Source organism: Pseudorasbora parva, chromosome 12, assembly GCF_024679245.1.
Source record: "Pseudorasbora parva isolate DD20220531a chromosome 12, ASM2467924v1, whole genome shotgun sequence".
Lineage (NCBI taxonomy): Eukaryota > Metazoa > Chordata > Actinopteri > Cypriniformes > Gobionidae > Pseudorasbora > Pseudorasbora parva.
The window spans coordinates 37,201,765-37,222,794 of record NC_090183.1 but is presented as its reverse complement, the minus strand read 5'-3'; the positions used below and the strand labels follow the sequence as shown (position 1 = coordinate 37,222,794).

Below are 21,030 nucleotides of genomic sequence, written 5' to 3'. Positions count from 1 at the left end.
TTACGAACCAGCGCGGGAAGCTTTGCTACGTTAGCCTGGTTATGAAAGCATACATTTATGCTACAGTCTGAATGAATCCGCATTTATTAACATAACTCCTAAAGGTTTAAGATCAGCACCGCGGGGAGTAACCTTAAGGTAAACACTTCTGACGACACTTTTGACTCAAATATGGTAATTTAGTCGAGTTTGTCGGCTGTGTAATTTAGCTCTTGCCATTGAATTGATTGTTTACCATCTCCGAAATGGGTTCTGGGATTGTTTGACCCAGTACTGTCATTATTGAACTCCCAGAGTGCTTCAAATTTATTGTGAAATAGATTATTTGTTGTAATCCTAAAAGGTAACATCTGTTATTTTATAATCGCCATCTGATCCGATCTGAGTTAAAGATGATGCGTAAGAAGAAGCGCTCATCCATAAGAGTGGAAGAAGAATCCACACTTGACGTCCCAAGTAAGTTAATAATGACGCCACACCTAAAACAAATTGGGAATAGCTAAAGTCCTTGTACGTTTGATGTAACGTGAATTATGTATTGCTGGATTGTATTGATGTCTTCATTTGTACAGAGTCAAAAAAGAATAAGAGCAGTGGGAGATCCACAAAGTCTTCAACACAAGACTCCTGCCCGGACTCAGTTTTTGTTCAGTTCCTGAAGGAGTCAGGTGTCACTTTAACACCTGGCAGTACGGCTAATGAAATTGGTAAGATGACATGATCAAATGAAGTATGCATTGTATAAAATAAAGGTGAACACAGAAGAAAAACATGCATGTTCATAACAACAGATTTCATTGACATGTGTCACACAATTCTTTATTCATTATAACAGCTGTAGACCAAGTTATATTTCAAAAGCGACTCCAGCAGCATCTACGAAAGAATCCCAGATTCCCCAATGTGAGAAACAGATCATCATTATATCACTTTGTACAGAAGTAGTTCACACAACGTATATATTTACATTGTTGAATGGCTGTTTTGTAGATAATTCAGGAGTTTATATCTGCGCTGGAAACGTACATCGAAGACCCAGAGAGATTGAGAAACTGTCTTCTACCTTGTGTGCCATCACCCACTTCACTGCAGGATCCCAGGTAATGTGCTTGTTCTTCCATCTGAAAACATTACAAGAATTCCTTAAAATGTTTATTCTTTATTCTTATATACTTTTGTTTGTTTATTTTTCCAATATCAGTTCTGGTTCCTATCAGGAAAGTCTGGTACGCCTGTTGCTTGGAATAGAGATGCTACAGGTAAACAAATCAGCTCTATTTACCTCTTAAAATACAAAGCCAGAGAAAACTATGTATATTTTTTTATTTTCTTACATTTAGAATCAGTACATTAGTATGAATTAAAATTATATTTTATAATATAACAATTTTTTTATATTATTTTATTGTATATTTTATTATATTATTATTATTTAGATTGTATATATTAGGGCTATCAAATGATTAATCACATTCAAAATAAAAGTTTGTTTTTACATAATGTGTGTGTACTGTGAATAATTATTATAATATATATATATATATATATATATATATAATATGTGTATGTATATGTATATATATATTTGAATACAGACGTATATATTTAAGAAATATTTACATAATAAAAATAAAAGAAAAAAAAAATATATATATATATATATATATATATATATATATATATATATATATATATATATATATATATATATATATAAACACATTTTTTCTTAAATACATGTATGTGTATTTATTTATGTAATAATCATACACTGTACACACACATTATGTAAAAACAAACTTTTTGGATCACAATTAATCGTAATAATATTAAAGTTTTCCTTCTACATTAATCTTAAATGACTAGAAAGATCATGGAAATTATTATAAAAAGGTGGAATACTTTTTGGTCTTTTGTCTTGTTCTGTTGAATATTTATGAATATTGTACTTTGTGAATTAATTGCAGCTGTAGTTAATTATTACATTTATTTAAAATATAATTAATATATATTTTTTTCCATCTTCCTACATTTAGACCCTGGTCATTAACACTTTGTTTGAAAAGCTTCCAGAATTCATGTTTGAGGGGTAAATTTTCATTTGATGACTTTTTGTATACATCACTTCATTTACAGACAAAGTCCCGTATCATTTGCTTATTAGTGACTGCATTGTTCTCTGTTACAGAGTTAGTGAGGATGGCCTCAATGTTCCCCGTCTCATAATAAACCAGTTAAAGTGGCTGGACCGAATTGTTGACGGCAAGGTACACATTTTTTGCCCAGTGATGAATTTGTTCCTGTGAATGTCATAGCCAAAATGTGGCATTGCTGTGACAGATGTCTGACTGCCATAACTCCTATGCTTGTGTAGGATTTGAGCAGTAAGCTGATGCAGATGGTGTCTGTTGCTCCAGTGGAGATCCAGCGGGACATTATTACCAGCCTGCCAGAAATCCTAGAGGATTCCCAGCATGGAGACATGGCCAAAGAGCTGAAGTACGTCAGCAGTGTCCCATTGCATGAGAGTGGCTAAAAGTGTCTGTTAAAGTTGATTATGCTCAGTTATGTTTGGTTTAGTAATTATGGCTGGGATGGTAATGACAAGGGTGACTGTTATGTAGATGCTTATTATCCTTGTGTATATTGTATTTATGTGAGTCTGTGTTTGTGTCTACTTCCTTGTGCAGCCAGTTACTTCAGCAGAACACGCAGCTCACTGTGCCTATATTGGATGCTTTATCCAGCCTGAATCTGAGCTCTGCGTTATTGTCAGAGGTATGCAAATATGTTCCCTAAAATGCAGTGTCATAGCTTTAAATAAAATAAAATAACTTCTTAAGCAAAACAGGAGTATGTATGCTCACCAGGGTTGTTAATTTAATAAAAAATAAAATGAAATATTACAATTTAAAATAATAACTTTCTGTTTTTATATATTTTAAAATGTAATTTATTCCTGTGATAGCAAAGCTGAATTTTCCAGCAGCCATTACTTCATCTTCACATGTTCCTTCAGAAATCATTCTGATATATTATCCTGATAATGATAATATCAATGTAAACATCGTATCACTTTTTTCAATTTAATACATCCTTCGTAAATAAATGTGAATTAATTTAGGCTTGTATACAATATCCTCTTTCTCTCTATCAGGTGCGTGAGGCAGTAATGGGAACTCTCTCTGCTGTGCAGTTAGAGGATCTTCCTGTCGTAGTGAAGTTCATCTTACACTCCATCTCTGCATCTGATGCTAATGAGGTCAGGTCTCTAATACTGTCTTTTGAGTTTTTTTAAACGTTTTTTTTTTATTTTAAATTCTGCTTAGACAATTTATTTAGTCTAGTATACATTTAAAGGGATAGTTCACCCAAAAATTAAAATTAGCCCATGATTTACAATCATGGGTCTTTGACATTCTTCTTTCAGACCAATAAAATATATTTATATTAAAAACTCGAAAATTCGAAGGCAGTTTTATAATGGCAGTGAATGGCTGTTTCTGTTACGAAGTCCAAAAAAGTGCTCCACACGGGTGGTTAATAATGCCCACTGAAGTGAAGCGATACGTTTGTGTAGCAAAAATATAATTATTTAAAACTTTACAAACTGTAGTCTCTAACCTTCGCTAACTGTTGTACGTGCTTTTCATGATAGACTGACGTTCCAGCATATGACGTAGGATGCTACAGGAGAATATACTAGTTCTCGTGAGAGCCAAGTTTTGTTTTGGTCTGTCCTCTGCTTTTCTGTGTTCGTCACTGGAACTTATGCTACACCTGCGTCCTATGTCATACGCTGGAACGCCAGTCTCTTGTGAATGCATGTACGACAGTTAGTGGAGGTTAGAGATTACGGTTTAAAGTTTTAAATATGGATATTTTTATTCCATTTGAATTTGTGGGTGAACTAACCCTTTAAAAAAATTCTATTGCTTTAGTTTTGCTCATGTCCCTTTCATGCTCCTCAGGTGGTGTGTGACCTGCGTAAAAAGCTGGAGTTGGAGCAGTGTGTTTTGCCAGCAGTTCTGCAGGCCTCCCAGAGTCGTTTGAAAAGCAAAAACGTGTCAAGGTGAGACATTTTCCCACTTACATTTATGCTTTTAGCAAACATTTTGATCCACTAAAGCAATTCGTCAGGAGCCAACAATTATTTGTAAATATAATACCAGGTTTATTTGACAACTAGATCAGGAAGCAAGCTAGCTTGGTGTGGTCATACTCAATTCCAGTGAGAATATGAGTCTGAAACCGCTCCATTGGGCTGTGATTATGGGGCGTGTTTCAACCGAACCAGGAAAGACATCAATTGGATAGAGCTACAACCAATCAGAGCAAAGAAGCGACGCATTACGCTAGTTGTCAAATGTCAACAGAGCTCAACTGCACTGTGTTGCCAAGTCCGCGTTTTTTCCCGCGGGTTGATTTCTATGTCCGCGGGTTAAAGCAACTATTATGTGATATATAGACCCATGAGTGCGAACTTTAGCAGGCAACCTTGCCAAAATAACACACATTTTACCCCCAAACACCATTTTTTTCCCGGAGAACCCCCCTGAGAAGCTATTGTTTTGGGCTAGTAGTTTTGGCGGGTTTTGTTGTTAAAACTTGGCAACCCTGTCACACGCGCTGGAATAAACGATCTTAGCCGCTGTTGTAAAAAAATAAAATAATTTATTGATACACAGAGTACTTACCCAACATGATCATCATTTTTGAGAGAAATAATGAAGGTGAATGCATATACAAACAATCTCTCCATTTAGGATTCGAACAAATATAATCCAAGCCCCTTTGATGACGTGCATGATTCCGTTACTGTTGATCATCTGTCCATCATCGTCTAAAGCCCGCCTTGATGAGTTCATTGGTCTGAACACTTTCTGTTCTGGGAAAATTACTGCTCTATGGATCAAGGCCAGACTGAACCGCCCGACCTAAAAATGTTGTGGGCGGGGCTAAGTTCGGCTGGCATCCAGGCTAGAAGCAAGCTAGAGAAGAGAAAAAATGCAGAGAAGAGTAGTTTTTTTTTCCAGCATTATGCTTTCTCTTGAAATTATGCCATCATCAACTCGCTCTCATCCTTTCTTCCAAAACCCAATGGACTTACTTTCTTCCATGCAAGACACATAATAAGTTGTGAATATCTTCAGTTCTTGCTGGCTGGCAGTGTACTGAATTATTCTTGATTGTCAGACCCTCCAGTGTCCCATCATCAAGCAGTGGTCAGGACAGTGTGGCTTTAATTCTGGAAGCCATAAAGTCAGCTATCCGCTTTCAGAAAACCATCTCAGAGGCTTGGCTTAAGGTGAGCTGAGAGTTCATATGATTTTTATTGCAATTCTGTCTTCAGACACAAGGTGCTATATTTCCATCCAACTGAAGTGATTTAAATACTGTTAATATTTTTGATTTTCAGGCCATAGAGAATGTTGATGAGTCAGAGGACCATAAGGTGTGATTGATTTCAATGGAAATGTTTTCATTTGATTGCCATTAGATTGACACATTTCACACCTGAACATCAAAATTCATGTATAAACCCAACTTGTTGTCTCCCGCAGGTGGTTGATCTGTTGGTGCTGTTCATCCTTCACTCCACTAATGCAAACCACAGCCGACGTGGGGCGGAGAGAGTGCTTAAGGTCAAAGTTCGCAAGGGTCTGATTCAGGAAAGCCTCTTGCAGAAGACGTTTAAGGGCCATGCTCAGGTCTGCTTTCATTCACATGATTATGACAAATATGATATCTGATGTTTTGGCTCCTCACATCAAGTATGGTGTAACTGTTTCATACAGGTGATGCGGGGTTATTTCCCGTCCATTCTGGCTCTAGCTCAAGGACTCTTGCGTTCTTCGGACTGCTGTGTGGTGCCTTTTGGAGGTCACATGTACAAACAATCCTTCACTGCCTTTGACTCATACTGTCGGCAGGTAAGGAAAACCTCTTGTCATCACCTTACAAGCACTGCAGATTTATGGACACCAACATTCATTCAAAGACGTGCATTGATGTCCAGTACATGTCCGTTTGATGTGTAGGAGGTGGTGGGCTCTTTGGTTACACACGCATGCAGTGGTGTGAGCGGGGAAGTGGATGTGGCTCTTGAGCTGCTCTGTGAGCTGGTATCTCAGAGACCTGCAGAGATGAGCCAGTTCACAGTTTTTGTGAAGGTATGATTGGCTTCCTGGTTTATGACCTTAATCCCTTTCTTTCATCAGTTTACCACAGGATTACCACAGTTATGCCATTATGTTTTCAAGTTCATAATGATATACCAATTTGCTGGCAGGGTATTCTGGACTACATGGACAACCTGACCTCACAGCAGATCAGACAACTCTTCCACCTGCTCAGCCGCCTAGCATTCGGACAGGAGCAGCACGGGGGACACATTCAGGTGAGAAACACACTGCACCTTAATATGTAGCATGTCATGTTTTCGATTTAAGAGATGATTCAAAAATGTAAATTCTGTCAAATATCCATATGACCCCTACCAGGATGACATGCACATCGTCATCCGTAAGCAGCTGTCTAGCACGGTGCCCAAGTACAAGCGTATTGGTATTATTGGGGCAGTCATGATGGTGGGCAGTATGGGGGCCAGCAGGTACACTCTTTGCGTTACGATGTTTCAGTTATACACATTCTGTTGCTGTAATCTTTGAGCTTCATTTTTTTTATGTTATGTTGTTAATGTAGAAATAAACCTGATGGCTCTCAAGGTGGGACACTGCCCAATGAGACACACAGACAGGTGAGTCAGATGATCCAATGGTTTAAAGGTGCAGTAAGCGATTTCTGAGAAACGCTGTTGAAAGTGGATCGGACCGAGCACTACAACACACTTGTAGCAGTAGGGAGTGTATACACTCATGATGGGGGAGGAGAAAGAGCGAGGGAGATCTGAAGAAAGACTGTAGAAAGAGAGAGATGGCTGTGAGACATTACAAAAGAGAAAAGCTCAGAAATATCACTGGGAACAGAAGGGTTATGATCAGGCAAGAGCTTTAGGTTCTGCATTAAGCAGGAAGGCAGATGCCGAGGTTGCATTGTTTCTGCTTTGTGTTTGCCATTTTGGGGGCGGAACGATGAAGATAGAGGTGTGTTTGTTTGATTCCAAATATCAACAGTGTTTCTCAAAATTGCTTACTCAGTAAAAACAGTAAAGTTATGAAATATTATTTCAAGTTTTTTATTTTTATATATTTAAACTGTAATTTATTCCTGTGATGGCAAAGCTGAATTTTCATGATCCTTCAGAAATAATTCTAATGTGCTGATTTGGTGCTTGAAACAGTTCTTATTATTTTCAGGATTCTTTGATGAATAGAAAGTTCAAAAGAACTAGCTGAAAAGAAAACCTTTGTAACATTATAAATGTCTTGCTTGCTTTTTATTGTCATTTGTTACTGGCCAATGTACCACATAATGTTTTATGTTGTGGTGTGTGTGTGTGTGTGTAGGTGATGGCTCTATTGGAGCTGGTACGCTCGTGCAGTGAGAGTTCCCCAGAAGCTGCTGCTCTCTGTTATGATGAGCTGGCCAACCTGCTGCAGACCTGCAAACTGGATCCTCTAGTGCTGGTGTGTGTGGGTTACTGACTTTAATTAAGTTGTAGACAAAAAGTAGTACAATTCAGATGCATATCTACATGACAAAAAGTTCTTTATAGTACATTATTACATTAAGCTCTCTGCTTTGGCTGTCACCCTCAGGCATGGATCGGGAAGAGTGTGTTAGAGGATTTTCAGGAAGACTTTGTTGTAGACCTTGGACCAGATATGTCAGGGTGAGTAACACATTCAGAGCTTGTAAAGACAACTTTATTGTTTTATGATCAAATCAAAGCAGTCAGCTGTTTTAGTCATGTTTTATATCTTAACTTTCTCATGACCCTATGTGTGTGTGCGTATCTCTCAGCTCGTTCGTGTTTCCTGCCTCTGTGATGTATAATTTGGACGAGGATGAGAGTCAGGGAGGAATCGCCATCAATCTACTGCCACTTATGACTCAAGACCAGCAGCACAAAACAGATGCAACCCAAACAGCTGGAGTCAAGAGAGAAAGGTCACTACTAAATACTGTATGCAGAATTCAGTGGAACAGTTAAACACTTTTCATGTGACCATTAACCTACGTTTAACCAAATGCGTTATTAAATTATCGAACTGAAAGGTTTTCAGTTCCTTAATATCGATAATAGTGGTTGATCAGTATGAGTTTTTAGTAGCCAGTGCTGATATCTAAATCACTGTGGTTTGATCAAATGAGATTTCCGAAATTAAATGAAACATACTATTTTTTTTACACAATATTTACTCAAAATTCACTTAAAGGTACACTATGCAGTATTTTTGCAGTAAAATATCCAAAAACCACTAGGCCAGTGTTATATATTTTGTTAAGTTGAGTTCTTCCAATATCCCAAATGTTTCCAACTATTTGTAAATTGAGAAAATTTATATTTTAACCAGGGAACTGGGACGTCTGAGGGAGTCGCCTGTCAATTGCGTCATATCTGCGCTACCCTCGGTTTCCGGTTTTATTTTGCAGAAATGCTTTACTCTTAGCAACAAGGTGCAACAAGTGTCACAGCAGCCGCTGAGCGAACGCACAGAGTAACGTCATAACATCATTTCAACACACTTAAATGCATCTTATATTATAAACAGAGCTGTGTTACCTCATGCTCATGACCGGAAATGGCGCCGCCGACTGTGTCCCGTCATAATAAAAGTCCCGTTGCTCACGAGCCGTGTTTTCGGCAACAATCGCTCCAGTGGCCTCTCTCAGCTCCTCAACACTCTGTCCTGCACTGCTTCATACTACAATATGTTAATAACCACATCCATGAACATGATTACTGCGAGAGTCCGACTCCTATCCCGATTATTTTCCATCGACTGTGAGGTGAAGACCACACAGAACTATGCCTTTGTTTTGAATAGGTGCCTTCTAGCGGACGGAAAAATTACATAGTGCAGCTTTAAAAATATTTGAAAACAAAATGATGCACTCGATAATCTTCATTTTCAAGCATGAATTATTATTGGTGGATGCCAACAATCCACACTGGGTATATCGACCTAACAATTGCTAAACAAACCTTTTGTTTTTTATCAGTGACACTGTTAAAACATTGTTGGTAGTTGGATCATTATTAATCCCTGCCATCCTCTGTTGTGCTATATGTTGGATTGCAACTATAAGGCTTTTGCTCCGACACAATTTTACAATTTGAATGACTCTCTCATTCTCCTAGGCGTGTGTCTCCTCTCTGTCTGTCCCCGTTTTTCCGCCTTCTGAGGTTATGTGAAGAGGTGCAGCACCAGGGGGATCTGGAGGAGATTGATGCTCTACTAGGTCAGATATACCTATATCAAATCAGTGATAATATTTTTCTCATTCTGTTCTAGAGTGTTGTTTGTCATGATCACTACAAAGAAGGAATTTATTAGACACTTCTGCTTTTGATAATCATTTATATCATTTACTTTAGCATCGATATCATGATATATGCATCTGCGATAATCACATGCATACCTGATCCATACAAACCAGAGACCGTTTTTTTCACTTAAGTGATTATTAGATTAATTGCAAAGTTTAACCATCATAGAGTGAAAGTTGCCTTTCTAGGTGAATATCCTCATTAACAAAGATGCTTATGGCTTACATGAACAACCAATTGAGAAAGAAAATGGATTTGGATCATTATATTGGATGTGCGCATTCTGTCTTAAAGTGACAGAAACTTAATATTTCTGCCGCTGTCTGTTTATTAATGTTAATCAAACCACAAAATACAAAGAGAAAATCACCTTTTGTATCTATAATAAAGATGAATTGTATTACATTTATTCACTGTAGTGCTAATTTTCGTCAACATCCTTTTTTACTGGTGAAAACGAGACCATAACTAAATGAAAAAAAAAAAGGTTTTTGATGACAAAACTATGACATAAATTACTATCATTTTCACTAACAAATAAAAAGGAGATGGAAATGTTAGGGAAGGATGACTGGAGAAGAGATCCAGTCAGTACGGATATAAAAAAAAAAAGTAAAAAAAAAGTGATTTGAGCTCTCAGTTTTGACATGTATTCAAGTAACAGTCGGTTGTAAAATGCTTAAATGCTTAATTAATGCAATACAATTTAAAGGAAGTGTATGTAAGATTGTGGCAAAACTGGTACTGCAATCAGTTTCAAATTAACTGTAGAGCAGTGTATCCCCTCTCCATCTCTTCCCCTCCCTCCTGACTCGAGGTTGCCAGATAAGCCGTCTGTAGCGGCAGCTGTGGTAACTAGAGCAGAGCTGGCAACCTGGATGCCGAAACACTACTGACTTCATGATTGGTCGATAGGTGGAGGGTGGAGCTTCAGGCCAAAACACAACATGACAACATCAACATCAGTTGAGGGCTGCAACAACAACTTTTAAATGACAATATCCTGGCCGGACTACTGTTGTCAGTGATATAAGTATTTCAAATTAATATGATCTCTGAATGCCAGGGCCATTTTATGATTAATTGAAATACATTTCTTACATACAGTTCCTTTAACTAAACAAAATTTGCTGTCAAAATGAACACTGAGTGATATTTTACATTTGATTATTCAGTCACTTTACCTAAATACTGTTAGAATTACCTGAAAAAATCATTTGTATCTTTATTCTATTGTATTTATCGATGCTTATAATTAATCTTTTTGTGCATATTAAAATATAAACAAATAAGATATTCTACGAAGATTCACTACCCTACAAAATCCTTCAAGTCATTCTAGAATAATTATTCTTCCTAAAATAGAGCAATTCAAGTCATCTGGTTTTCACCAGATTGTTTTCAAATAGTTTTCACATTGCAATATATATTGCAGAAAAACTAAATATATGAATTAGGCCAAAATGATAGGGGGAAAAAATGGCTTTGCTATGTGAGTATCTCAAGAGGTGTCAGATATTAAGCTTGATTCAGTCAAGTTTTGTGTTGTTGTAGGCTGTCCTCTGATCCTGACTGATATGGAGGTGGTGGAGAAGGTGGAGAGTTTGTCTAAAGTTGAGAGAGAGTTCCTCTGTTCTCTACTCTTTCACACCATCAACTGGTTCAGGGAGGTTAGTACACACACCTCTTCAGTATAACAGTACTGAATGAGCTTTTTTGTTAAATATTACTGAAAGTATTCTAACATGTACATTATGCATGTCTATTTATGAGTGTAGGTGGTAAATGCGTTTTGCAGGCAGAACGACCCTGAGATGAAATTGAAGGTTGTAACTCGTATTCAAAATATCACTTTCCTTCAGAGTTTACTGCAGACATGCTTGGCAGGTACCAGAGTCTTCCATATAGTCTGTCAGCACTTTGATAAAGTAAAGATAAATTGTCAAATCATTCAATATATCACTTTTAATTTAACATGTGCATTTCTCTGTATGTCTTATGCCAGGTTCAGATTACACAATATCAGCCTGAATTTTGGCACAATTCATTTGGTGTTGGAATGCAATGATCGACTGTGATGTTAAAAATGAACAACAACCAAGTTGTGTCTGTGACGCTTCACAAATTTCTGAAATAAATAATTTTTTACGGCCCTTCCCGAAAGGTTCCATCATATCTGTAGAGTTGACCAATAGGGGCACTGAAGTTCTTCCATACACCGCTTTCAAACATGGTAAAACAAAAGAGAGACTATGGTATTGGTGCTGTTAGGTGGAGTTATGCAAGGGAGGAAAGGTTTGTGGATATTTTACCTTAAGTTCTCTTTGGAGGATTGACAGCACAAAACACCACAACGGTAGCCATTGTTTGTTAACGCTTGTTATTGGAATTCAGTTGCTAGTTCTGCCTTCTCAATGACATCCTGTTAAAGATGGCAGTCAATGATTGGTTGAGAAGCAACATGTAATTTAAAGTCGCATAATCTGACAAAGTGACTATCGTAACAGACCCAAATGTTGTGTCGTCTGAACCTGGCATTATAGTAAAAAAACACAAAAAAACATTATATATCTAATGCACTAATCTCTGTGAAGCTTACAATGTCTTATTGTATACTGTGATAGCGACACCAGGCTACACTCCTCCTCAGGCTAACTTTGATGGAGAGAGTGCTGAGGGGATGATACCCTCTTCTTCAATCGCTCCACCTAAGAAAGGAAAGAAAGGCAAGTCTGCTGGAGAAATCAACAAACTTTACTTTTCGTATGTTTTGTATATTGGCCTCAGTCCTTGACTGTTTGTGTGTGTTTAGAGTCATCTGGAAGGAAGAGAAAGGCCTCAGCAAGTAAGAACTCCTCAGGTGACAAGTCACAGCTGGAGGGGGCCGCAGAGGCAGAGGAGTCCCAACAGGTAAAGAACAGATATACTATCTGTCCCTTAATCCAATATACTGAGATTTTACTATGGTGTCACCTCAAAGTATTAAAGGTGTCAATTTCTTGTTATGGCAGGACCATCCAGAGAAAGAAAGTGAGAAAGAGAAAGAGAAAGATGCCAAATCAGGGGTCAGTCTGTCTTCGTACTGGCCGTTCTTCAGAGAGTTGGATGTTGAAGTTCTGAGTGTGCTGCAGTGTGGTCTTCTGTCCCGGACACTACTGGACACTGAGCTACATAGTAAGGTAAAGTAAGTTTGCTGGGCGACTCTCAGTACAAGTACATACTTCATTTATAGACTAAATCATATCATTGCTTCATGTGTAGTTAAGGGAGGAAGTGCAGTTAGGCCCTGCTGAGTTGCTTTTCCTGCTGGAGGATATGTGGCGTAAACTGGACTTCAGTTTGGCTTCTGCTCCAGCCAAAAAGGCTCCATTTCTCAAAGTATGAACACTGACATCAACTTGACAACAATTTACCTTGATTTACATTGTAGAACATGGTCATGCACAACTTTGAAACAACAGTCTATTCAGCCTATCAGATATTGTCTTAATCATAAAAAGAAGATTTTTTTTTTTTTAAATAACACTGTTAAATGTAAACTTGGGCAAATCTCAGAATATTTGTTTTAATACTGTACAAGATAATTAGACTGAAATTCACTTAATTTTTGGGATCATTATACTGTAATAAAAAAATCATTTAATAACGTTAAATTTAATTTTCAAATTGTACATTATAATGATGCCTAAATTAAGTTTATTGTATATGAACAGTATAACAATTATTAATTATTATTTTTGATTAGCTAAATGTGACATTTACCAGTATTATTTAAACGGATAGATTTTATTTTCGTGTCATTAACCCTTTCATGCATGAATTATGAAAAAAATTGTCTAGATTTTTTAAATATTATTTTTATTACTTTAATACTATGCTAAAAGTGAAATCCATTTTCATTTTTACAAAATTTAGCTTTATTTAAAAGTTATTTAACTGTCCACTTATGTGAACACCATGCAACTAAGGCGTAAAATGGGGCATCAAGCGTCCATGACAATATGGACAATTGTGTTTTTTATTATGGAATGTTATGTTATATATATCAGCCCTGTTATTAAAAACAATAGTATATAATATAATAACAATAAAACACATATTGTAGGAATTATAATGGTAGTTACATATATGCGGAAACCTAGAGCTGGGCTTTGCTGGCCCATACTCCTCCTCACTGCTGTCACTGTCACTTCCCCTGTCCTCTGAGATCTTCTCTATTATTCTGGACTGAGTGCTTGACCTGTGCTGTCCCTGTACCTGTGCAAAATGCAAATTTGTCTTGGTATGTATGTGTAAGGCTGCCATTTAATGCTGTAAAATGTTATTTTTGGTTATTTATGTTGACATATTTGTTTAAAGTCTCTTTTATTACAATACAAGACAAATCATAACATCTTTGTAAAAATAAAACTGATATAACAGCAGGTTACAGAAATCAGATTTTATGTAATCTGACTCCACTGTTGCATGACGTCCACAAACGTGGACAGTTATTTTTTTGAGCATCATAACTACATTTTACTCTAAATTTTAGTTTATAAAATACTAACATATTCATCATACTTTACTGTACATACTAATATTTTTTTTAGCTCAATTGACCTCCTTGTATAAAAGTTTTTTACAGATATGCCAGGGGCATTTGGCCCATGGCTATCGCTGTCAGCCATCTTGGATTAATGATGTCATCAAGCAATGAATATTTGGAATACAAGACAGTAGCCACAGTTATAATAATGCTGTCAGTCTACTGACCCTGCCCTCAAGTGGTTTGGAGAAAATAACCAAGAGAATGACCTTAAAATTCAGTTAAATTAACTGTCCCCAAATGTGGACACCATGCATGAAAGGGTTAAATAAAATTATTAGTGTTTTTGAAGAGATATAAAAGGTATTAAAAACAATTAAATAAAAATAATAAGAACAATGAAATATTCAGTACTGACGGTTGATAATAAATATGATAATGAAATATTGTGCATCTCTGGCATCTTATTAGAGTAAGACAGACCGATCAGTGGGCTTTGCTCACTTGCAACAGAAAAATGCCAAAGAAATCGCCACCTGCTGCATTGAGCTGCTGCCCACACTCTGCACACACCTGGAGAACTGCCACAATCATTTTCAGGTACACGCACGTTTCCATTCACAGCCTTATAAACATGTTCCTTATGTAAGAATTAGTTTGGTTTTATTACTCTGTTTGAACGTGTTTGTCCACACAGACTCTGCTCTCTGAGAATCAGGGTGTTGTTGATGCTCCTGGTGTGGACGTGAAGGAACAGCAGCTCTTGTGTTCAGCCTATCAGCTGCTCCTGCAAGTTTTCCACACCACGTTTAGCTGGTGAGCCCAGACTAGTTTGTTTTTAGTTGACTTTCCTGACAACTACAAAACTGCCTGACCATCTTCAATCACCTGCTGTACATATTCAGGGCCGGCTTTTCTGGTCTGGAGCATCGTGCTCTGCTGAAGAGTGCTCTGGGGGTCTTGGCTGACCGGCTAAAAGAGGACGAGTCAGATTTGACTTTAGATCAGCTCAGCAGGTGGGAACGTCGGTGTATGTACTTTCTGTTTGCTATTAGTGGAGGATTTGCAATCTAACCATCTGTATATGGTGTTTTATATGCTCAGACATGCTTTTGAGTACCTGCAGAACTTCCGAAGCACAGTGCCCAGCCTGAACACAGCCTTATGCCTCACCCAGCTGCTCATTGTGCTGTCCCAGTTTGGAGGATCAAACCATAGGAACTACAGAGAACAGATCAGTATGTTACTGGTGCTCAATGCTGTATCATAGTGGTTGCTCTCTAATACATTCATTTTGAATGATACAATTTCCCCACAGCATCCCTGACAAGGCGTTTCCTCTGTCAGGAGTGGTTTACAGCGAGTGGAGAGAGGGAGCGAGGAAACAAATACAATGATGCTCTTCAAACTCTCCTAGGGTATGTTGTGAATTGCACAAAATAAGCTGAAGTTCCCATGTTGTTGTTACTGTTAGCTAAAACTGAAAATTATTTTTAGCGGTTGACTCATGGGGACCTGGGTTTGATTCCGGCCTGGGTCATGTCACACTTCATTGAAGCAATTAGGGTATTAACATGCATGAGGCTAGATTATTGGCGATACACCGGAGCATCTCTAGTTATAATCGTTCTATATATAGAGGCCGATCAAAAATATGTCTGAGCATGTTTCTATAATTTTGTTTTTCCTCTCTAGTATTTATCTGGAGCACACTGATGATGTTCTGAAGGCGGTGGAGGAAATAGCAGGTGAGGGGGTTCCAGAGCTGGTGAATGCTGCTAAAGATGCTAGCTCACGCAGTTGGCCAACCCTCAGCAGGTACGGCAGCTTCAAAAACAAAAGTATTTGTGTAATTGTTAGGGAGAAATAAATATAAATTTGAATCAATATTTCATGTCCAAATACATGTGTTACAAATGCAAATATCATGCTTTGTTTGCCGCAGGCTGACGTTCCTGGTGTACTACAAGAGCATGATGGGAGAGCTAGAGAGAGCTGTGCGCAAGATTCCGCCCAGCAAACAGACGGATAATCAAGAAGTGCGTGTTTGTTTATTATGTGTATTTATTAATGCATTTAGCAGAGCGAGGTGTAGATATTATTGTAAAGTGCCTATTATGCTTTTTTGGATATTACCTTTCATGCAGTGCTTTAAGTGCAGGGGGAAAGCACACCCCCTCGGTTGAAATCTCACCGCGGGGATGGGGAATGGTTGTCTCCCTTATTTGCAAGGTCCTAGTTTTGTTTTGATTATTGCTTTCTAATGGATGTTGGTGCAGGATTTTCCCTTTTTTAACCATCTTTTTAGTTCATATGGATGTTTTAGATCATGTTTGACTCTCTTCATAGCATTTGATTACATTCTCAATTAACATTCAAATGGCTCGTGGCAAATGAAGTGATTGTCTCCCAAAAGAAAAAAACAATTATGTCAGTCAGTATTTCCAGTCTTGCGTCCTGTTCGTAACTAATTTGCATAATGCCAGCATAAGGTCTTCATTGTCTGCCCACGAACAATGTCTACTTTGACCTTCTCTTAAACACTGCAGTTGTAGCTGAGGTTTGGAAGAGTTAGGTTTGATTTTGGTTTGGTTAGCAAATCCACTTTTCATGCACTTTCAAAGTACGAGGACTCTGGTTCGACTTGATGCAGTAAAACTGACGCCATCATTACTGTTCCTATCACTGTATACAAGAGCTAAGGAAGCCTCTGGAGTTGAAATTAAGAGCTGAAATTTGTTCCCGACGCGCACTGTAAGTGGTAGACCAATCACAACAGACTTGGCCATCTGACCATTCAAAGCAGAGTAGGTTTTCAGAAAGAAGGGGTATGCATAGAAAACTATTGTAGTAGACCTCCAAAACAAAATTAGGAACCTTTAAAATAGCACAATGGGGCACTTTAATTATTTTTTGAGATCATCATGACATGTAGAGCAAATGTGTAGTGACTCTCTCAAGCTAATGACCTAAATCTATTCAGGTGCAGAGCGAGAAGCTCTTAACTTGGAATCTGGCTGTGCGTGACTTCCACATCCTCATAAACCTGGTCAAGGTACAGATACTTTCACGTCGTCCCTTTGTTCTCGATGTGCACCAGTGTCCACATTTATGGCTCTGTTAAAGCCTCCGTTACACAGCTGTTTGATGGTAACCTGTAGGATGTTCTTCCGTTTGTTTTGCACAGATCTTTGACAGCAGACCTGTACTCACTGTGTGTTTAAAGGTGAGAAATATATGCACACACACAAAGGTATGTTTATAAAGATAATGGTATTCACCACGTTGTTTTCACGTTGTTTTTCAGTATGGTCGTCTTTTTCTGGAGTCGTTCCTCAAGCTTGGAATGCCTCTGCTTGACTACAGTTTTAAAAAACACAAGGTATTTGTGTCTCATTCATTTAAACTTAATGTTGCCTCTTGCATAGAATCAAGAGCTTTAAAACACAAAAACTACCAGTTTAATAAAGTAAGATCATAATAATAATCATTGCACTGATGGATCTTCTCAGGAGGACGTCCAGAGTCTACTGAAGACCATCCAGCTTAGTACTAGACAACTCCACCACATGTGTGGCCACTCAAAGGTGAACAACTGCAGCATCATCTGTGCATGGTGGTCTGTGGAACTAGACTGGGATTAAAGATAAAAAGAAATAAAATCTTATAATACCGTTTTTTTTTAAGTTTGGAAGGTTTTAAAGCATATGGCATCTGTATTTATAATCACTGCTTTACTGTTCTCAGATTAGGCAAGATACAGGTCTGACCAATCACGTTCCAGCCTTGAAAAAATGTCTGGAGCAGTTTGTGTATCGTGTGAAAGCCATGCTCACCCTTAACCACTGCCAGGAAGCCTTCTGGCTGGGGAACCTTAAGAACAGGGACTTAAAGGTGAGATTTTAAACTCGAGCAGAAAGAGAAAAGCCACATCAGGTCTTAAAGTCAACATAAATCAAAATGGACAATTCTTTTTTTTAATGGAATATTGCAGTGCTTATTATAAATGATTTATCCCTGCAAATCATTATTATTTTGCCCTATTTTAATCAAAATAACTTCCCTGGTGCGAGGATGAGACAACCTGTTATTCACATGAGATTGCAGGAATCAATTCCTGATGGACAAAATCAAGCCCCGCTTTACTTATTTTTTCTGGATTGAGAAGCCGTCACAATAGGGAAGAAAAAAGTATCTTGACATCCATTTGATGGGAACTTTTTTCTACACTAGTTTAATATTTTTTACTTGCCCTGGTGACATTAGGCTTTTTTACACTGCTCTGTTCTTAACCCCAGGTTATTGTCATTCTAAACCCCAGTTTTAACCCTGGGTTTTGCTCATCTTTTTAGCCAGGGTTATGAAACCTTGCTCCAGAGCAGGGCTAGAGCTGCATTTACGGTATTAGAAGGGCCAGATTTACTAACAGCTTGCGCTAGCACAAACCCTCTTTTTTCGTGTTAAAAAAATACTTTCAGGATTTACTAAAGACCTTTATTAACCCCACAAAACCGTGTGGAGCATTTATATGATGGATAGATGCACTTTTATGGACTTTTTATGGAAAACAAAACAACAATTCACTGCCATTATAAAGCTTGGAAGAGCCAAGACATTTTTAATATAACAAATTTTATTCATCAGAAGGAAGAATCTCATATACACCTAGGATGAGTTTGTTTTGCATGAAGGTGAGTCAATCATGGGCTAATTTTCATTTTCAGGTGAACTATCCCTTTAAACCAAATGCTAATAGTAGATTCCATTGGTCTTAATGGAAATGATCCAGCTGCTTCTGTGCGCTTTAATTTGTCTGTAGATCACTCGCAGAACTGTCCACTCCCATCTGCGCTTTTATGGAATTGCGCTCTCATGCTACGGTAATTTGCCCTGTTTAGTAAATCTGGCCCAAAGTGGTATTAGAATGTTACGGCTAGATGCTAAGCAACTGATGCTAAGCAACTGAAGCCAATCGCATTCCTCATATTCATGTGCTTTAAAACACTGCGCATTGTGTATATATACACAGACATTTGATAGGACAATGTGTCAATTGGAGTACAGCAAATATGCAAATAAGGATGTTAACCCAGTGTTTAGGAATGTACAGTGTGAAATGACCCAGTGAACACATAAGTCTAATTCACAGCTGGTTCCTTTGAGATTTACCTTGTTTGATTAATTTGTAAAATAAAGCCTGTGCCAAACAATACTTTGATGTTTTGTTCTATAATGTAAAACACACACACACACACACCCATATAGCAAAAATACACATTTTTAGTAAGAAACTTGATAAGACAGCTTGGGGTGTGAGTGTGTGCAATGTACATTATAGAACAAACTATTGTTAACCCCAAGTCAATTATAAGCAGTGTGAAACGTGAAGCAAGATGTCTTTACCCAGGGTTAACCATTTCATGTGTGAGAAGCCCTATTGCCACTTATATCTGCAGCACATTTGCGTTAGAAGAAAAAATATTAATAAACATTAAGATTTATTTACAAGACACATTTAAAGCATATATATATATATAACATTATATTAAGGCTTATAATTTGCATAATAGCTTTGAATTATAAAGCTATAATGTAGTCTATACTGGCAACAGTGTAGCATGTATAGACAATACAGAGATTCAAATCATTTTTTTTTGCAGGGTGAAGAGATTCTCTCACAAAGGTCACAGGCAGCTAATGAAGAGGAGGAGGAAGAGTCCTCTCAGCAGCAGAGTGAAGTGGAGGTATAATTACCCACTGGTTGACTTGCTGTAATGCAGTATATAGAATTGCATCCTGATACCACTTTATTACTCCATCCTCACTCCAGTCTTTAGTGTCACATGATGCTTCTTCTAAATAAACCTTTCTTATTCTTAAACTAATTTCTCATATCACATTAACATTCATTACCTGCCCAGCAGCAGTATTTTGTTGTCATGCGTTGTCATGTAATTCCCAAAAGCAAATATACCGCATGCCGCCTGGAGGTCTATAATCGCCTTCAATAGCCTGTAATGAATTTTGCGCCATTTGTTTTAGGAGTTTAATTTCCTCAAGTGATCTTTTATGAGATATTTTGTGATGCCTTTCATTTCTTGATGCATAATTCAATCTGTTTTGGCACAGGAGAGTGATTCTGACGAGAGGACCAATGGACTGGAAGAAGTGGAGGAATCAGATGAATCAGACTGAAAAAAGCAAGCATTACTGTACACTATTGTTGCTTTATTATTCCTTCAAATTATTTTTCAGATTTGTTATCTAATATTAAATGGAAAATATTAATAAAAAGTACTTTCATTAAAGCTGCTGTGTAATGTTCACTGAACACTAATCAATTGGTTTTCTTGAGCAGCTCTATAATTGTGTTTGCATGGTTTAAGATGCTAATTTGTTTGTTTTTCATATTTCAATACAAATGTTTATAATAAATTAATGTCAATTACCTTCATTTAGACCTGTTTTATGTGTATTTTTATTTGTACAGTGTTTTAAGTGTGTTTTATGTATGTTCTTGTCCAAGAGGAATATATTTGACTGTATAAGAGGAATGTTGACAATTCCAATTAATACAAATTTGAATAAACCCCCTTAAATAAGTCTTAACTGGTAAAAAATGTCATAAACAATATGTGTTGGCCCAGGGTTTTCTAATCTTTTAGATGCCATTGACCCCCAAATATTGTGTGAGGGATTTTTATCACTTTTTTATTTAATATCTGATTTATTGCTCCACTCATTTATTTTAATCTAAATATATATATATATATATATATATATATATATATATATATATATATATATATATATATATATACACACAATACAATACAATACAGTGTGTGTGTGTGTGTATATATATATATATATATATATATATATATATATATATATATATACATACACACACACACAATACAGTACAGGCCAAACGTTTGGACATATTACTATAGCTATATACTATATACTATATACTATACTATATACATAGCTATTGGACATAGCTGCAAAAGAATCAATGAATCTTTTTAAAAAGAACCGA

General features: G+C 37.2%; 1 protein-coding gene across 1 annotated transcript; it reads left to right on the top strand.

The window, feature by feature from the left end:
• The first annotated feature begins 1 nt into the window (after nt 1).
• fancd2 (FA complementation group D2) lies at nt 2-20,293 on the top strand. Its single transcript, XM_067458502.1, has 44 exons — nt 2-138; nt 344-456; nt 573-707; nt 836-903; nt 991-1,100; nt 1,202-1,259; nt 2,037-2,089; nt 2,189-2,267; nt 2,375-2,499; nt 2,691-2,778; nt 3,158-3,262; nt 3,972-4,072; nt 5,197-5,308; nt 5,420-5,455; nt 5,565-5,711; nt 5,799-5,933; nt 6,042-6,173; nt 6,293-6,400; nt 6,504-6,613; nt 6,706-6,760; nt 7,470-7,589; nt 7,722-7,795; nt 7,927-8,073; nt 9,269-9,369; nt 11,012-11,127; nt 11,236-11,344; nt 12,082-12,183; nt 12,270-12,367; nt 12,469-12,636; nt 12,719-12,835; nt 14,457-14,585; nt 14,683-14,801; nt 14,891-15,001; nt 15,090-15,223; nt 15,304-15,403; nt 15,681-15,803; nt 15,931-16,024; nt 16,969-17,040; nt 17,173-17,211; nt 17,293-17,367; nt 17,498-17,572; nt 17,733-17,879; nt 19,646-19,729; nt 20,115-20,293. The coding sequence occupies exons 2-44, from the start codon at nt 393-395 to the stop codon at nt 20,178-20,180; spliced, it is 4,341 nt and encodes a 1,446-aa protein (XP_067314603.1). The 5' UTR covers nt 2-138; nt 344-392; the 3' UTR covers nt 20,181-20,293.
• The last annotated feature ends 737 nt before the right edge of the window (nt 20,294-21,030 follow it).

What these genes read in the sequence shown, in the direction of transcription:
- fancd2 (XM_067458502.1), top strand. Translation starts at nt 393, where the DNA reads ATGATGCGTAAGAAGAAGCGCTCATCCATAAGAGTGGAAGAAGAATCC. An exon ending in ACTTCACTGCAGGATCCCAG is followed by an intron (nt 1,101 to 1,201) that starts GTAATGTGCTTG and finishes TTCCAATATCAG; the next exon opens with TTCTGGTTCCTATCAGGAAA. An exon ending in TCCTCATAAACCTGGTCAAG is followed by an intron (nt 17,041 to 17,172) that starts GTACAGATACTT and finishes TGTTTTGCACAG; the next exon opens with ATCTTTGACAGCAGACCTGT.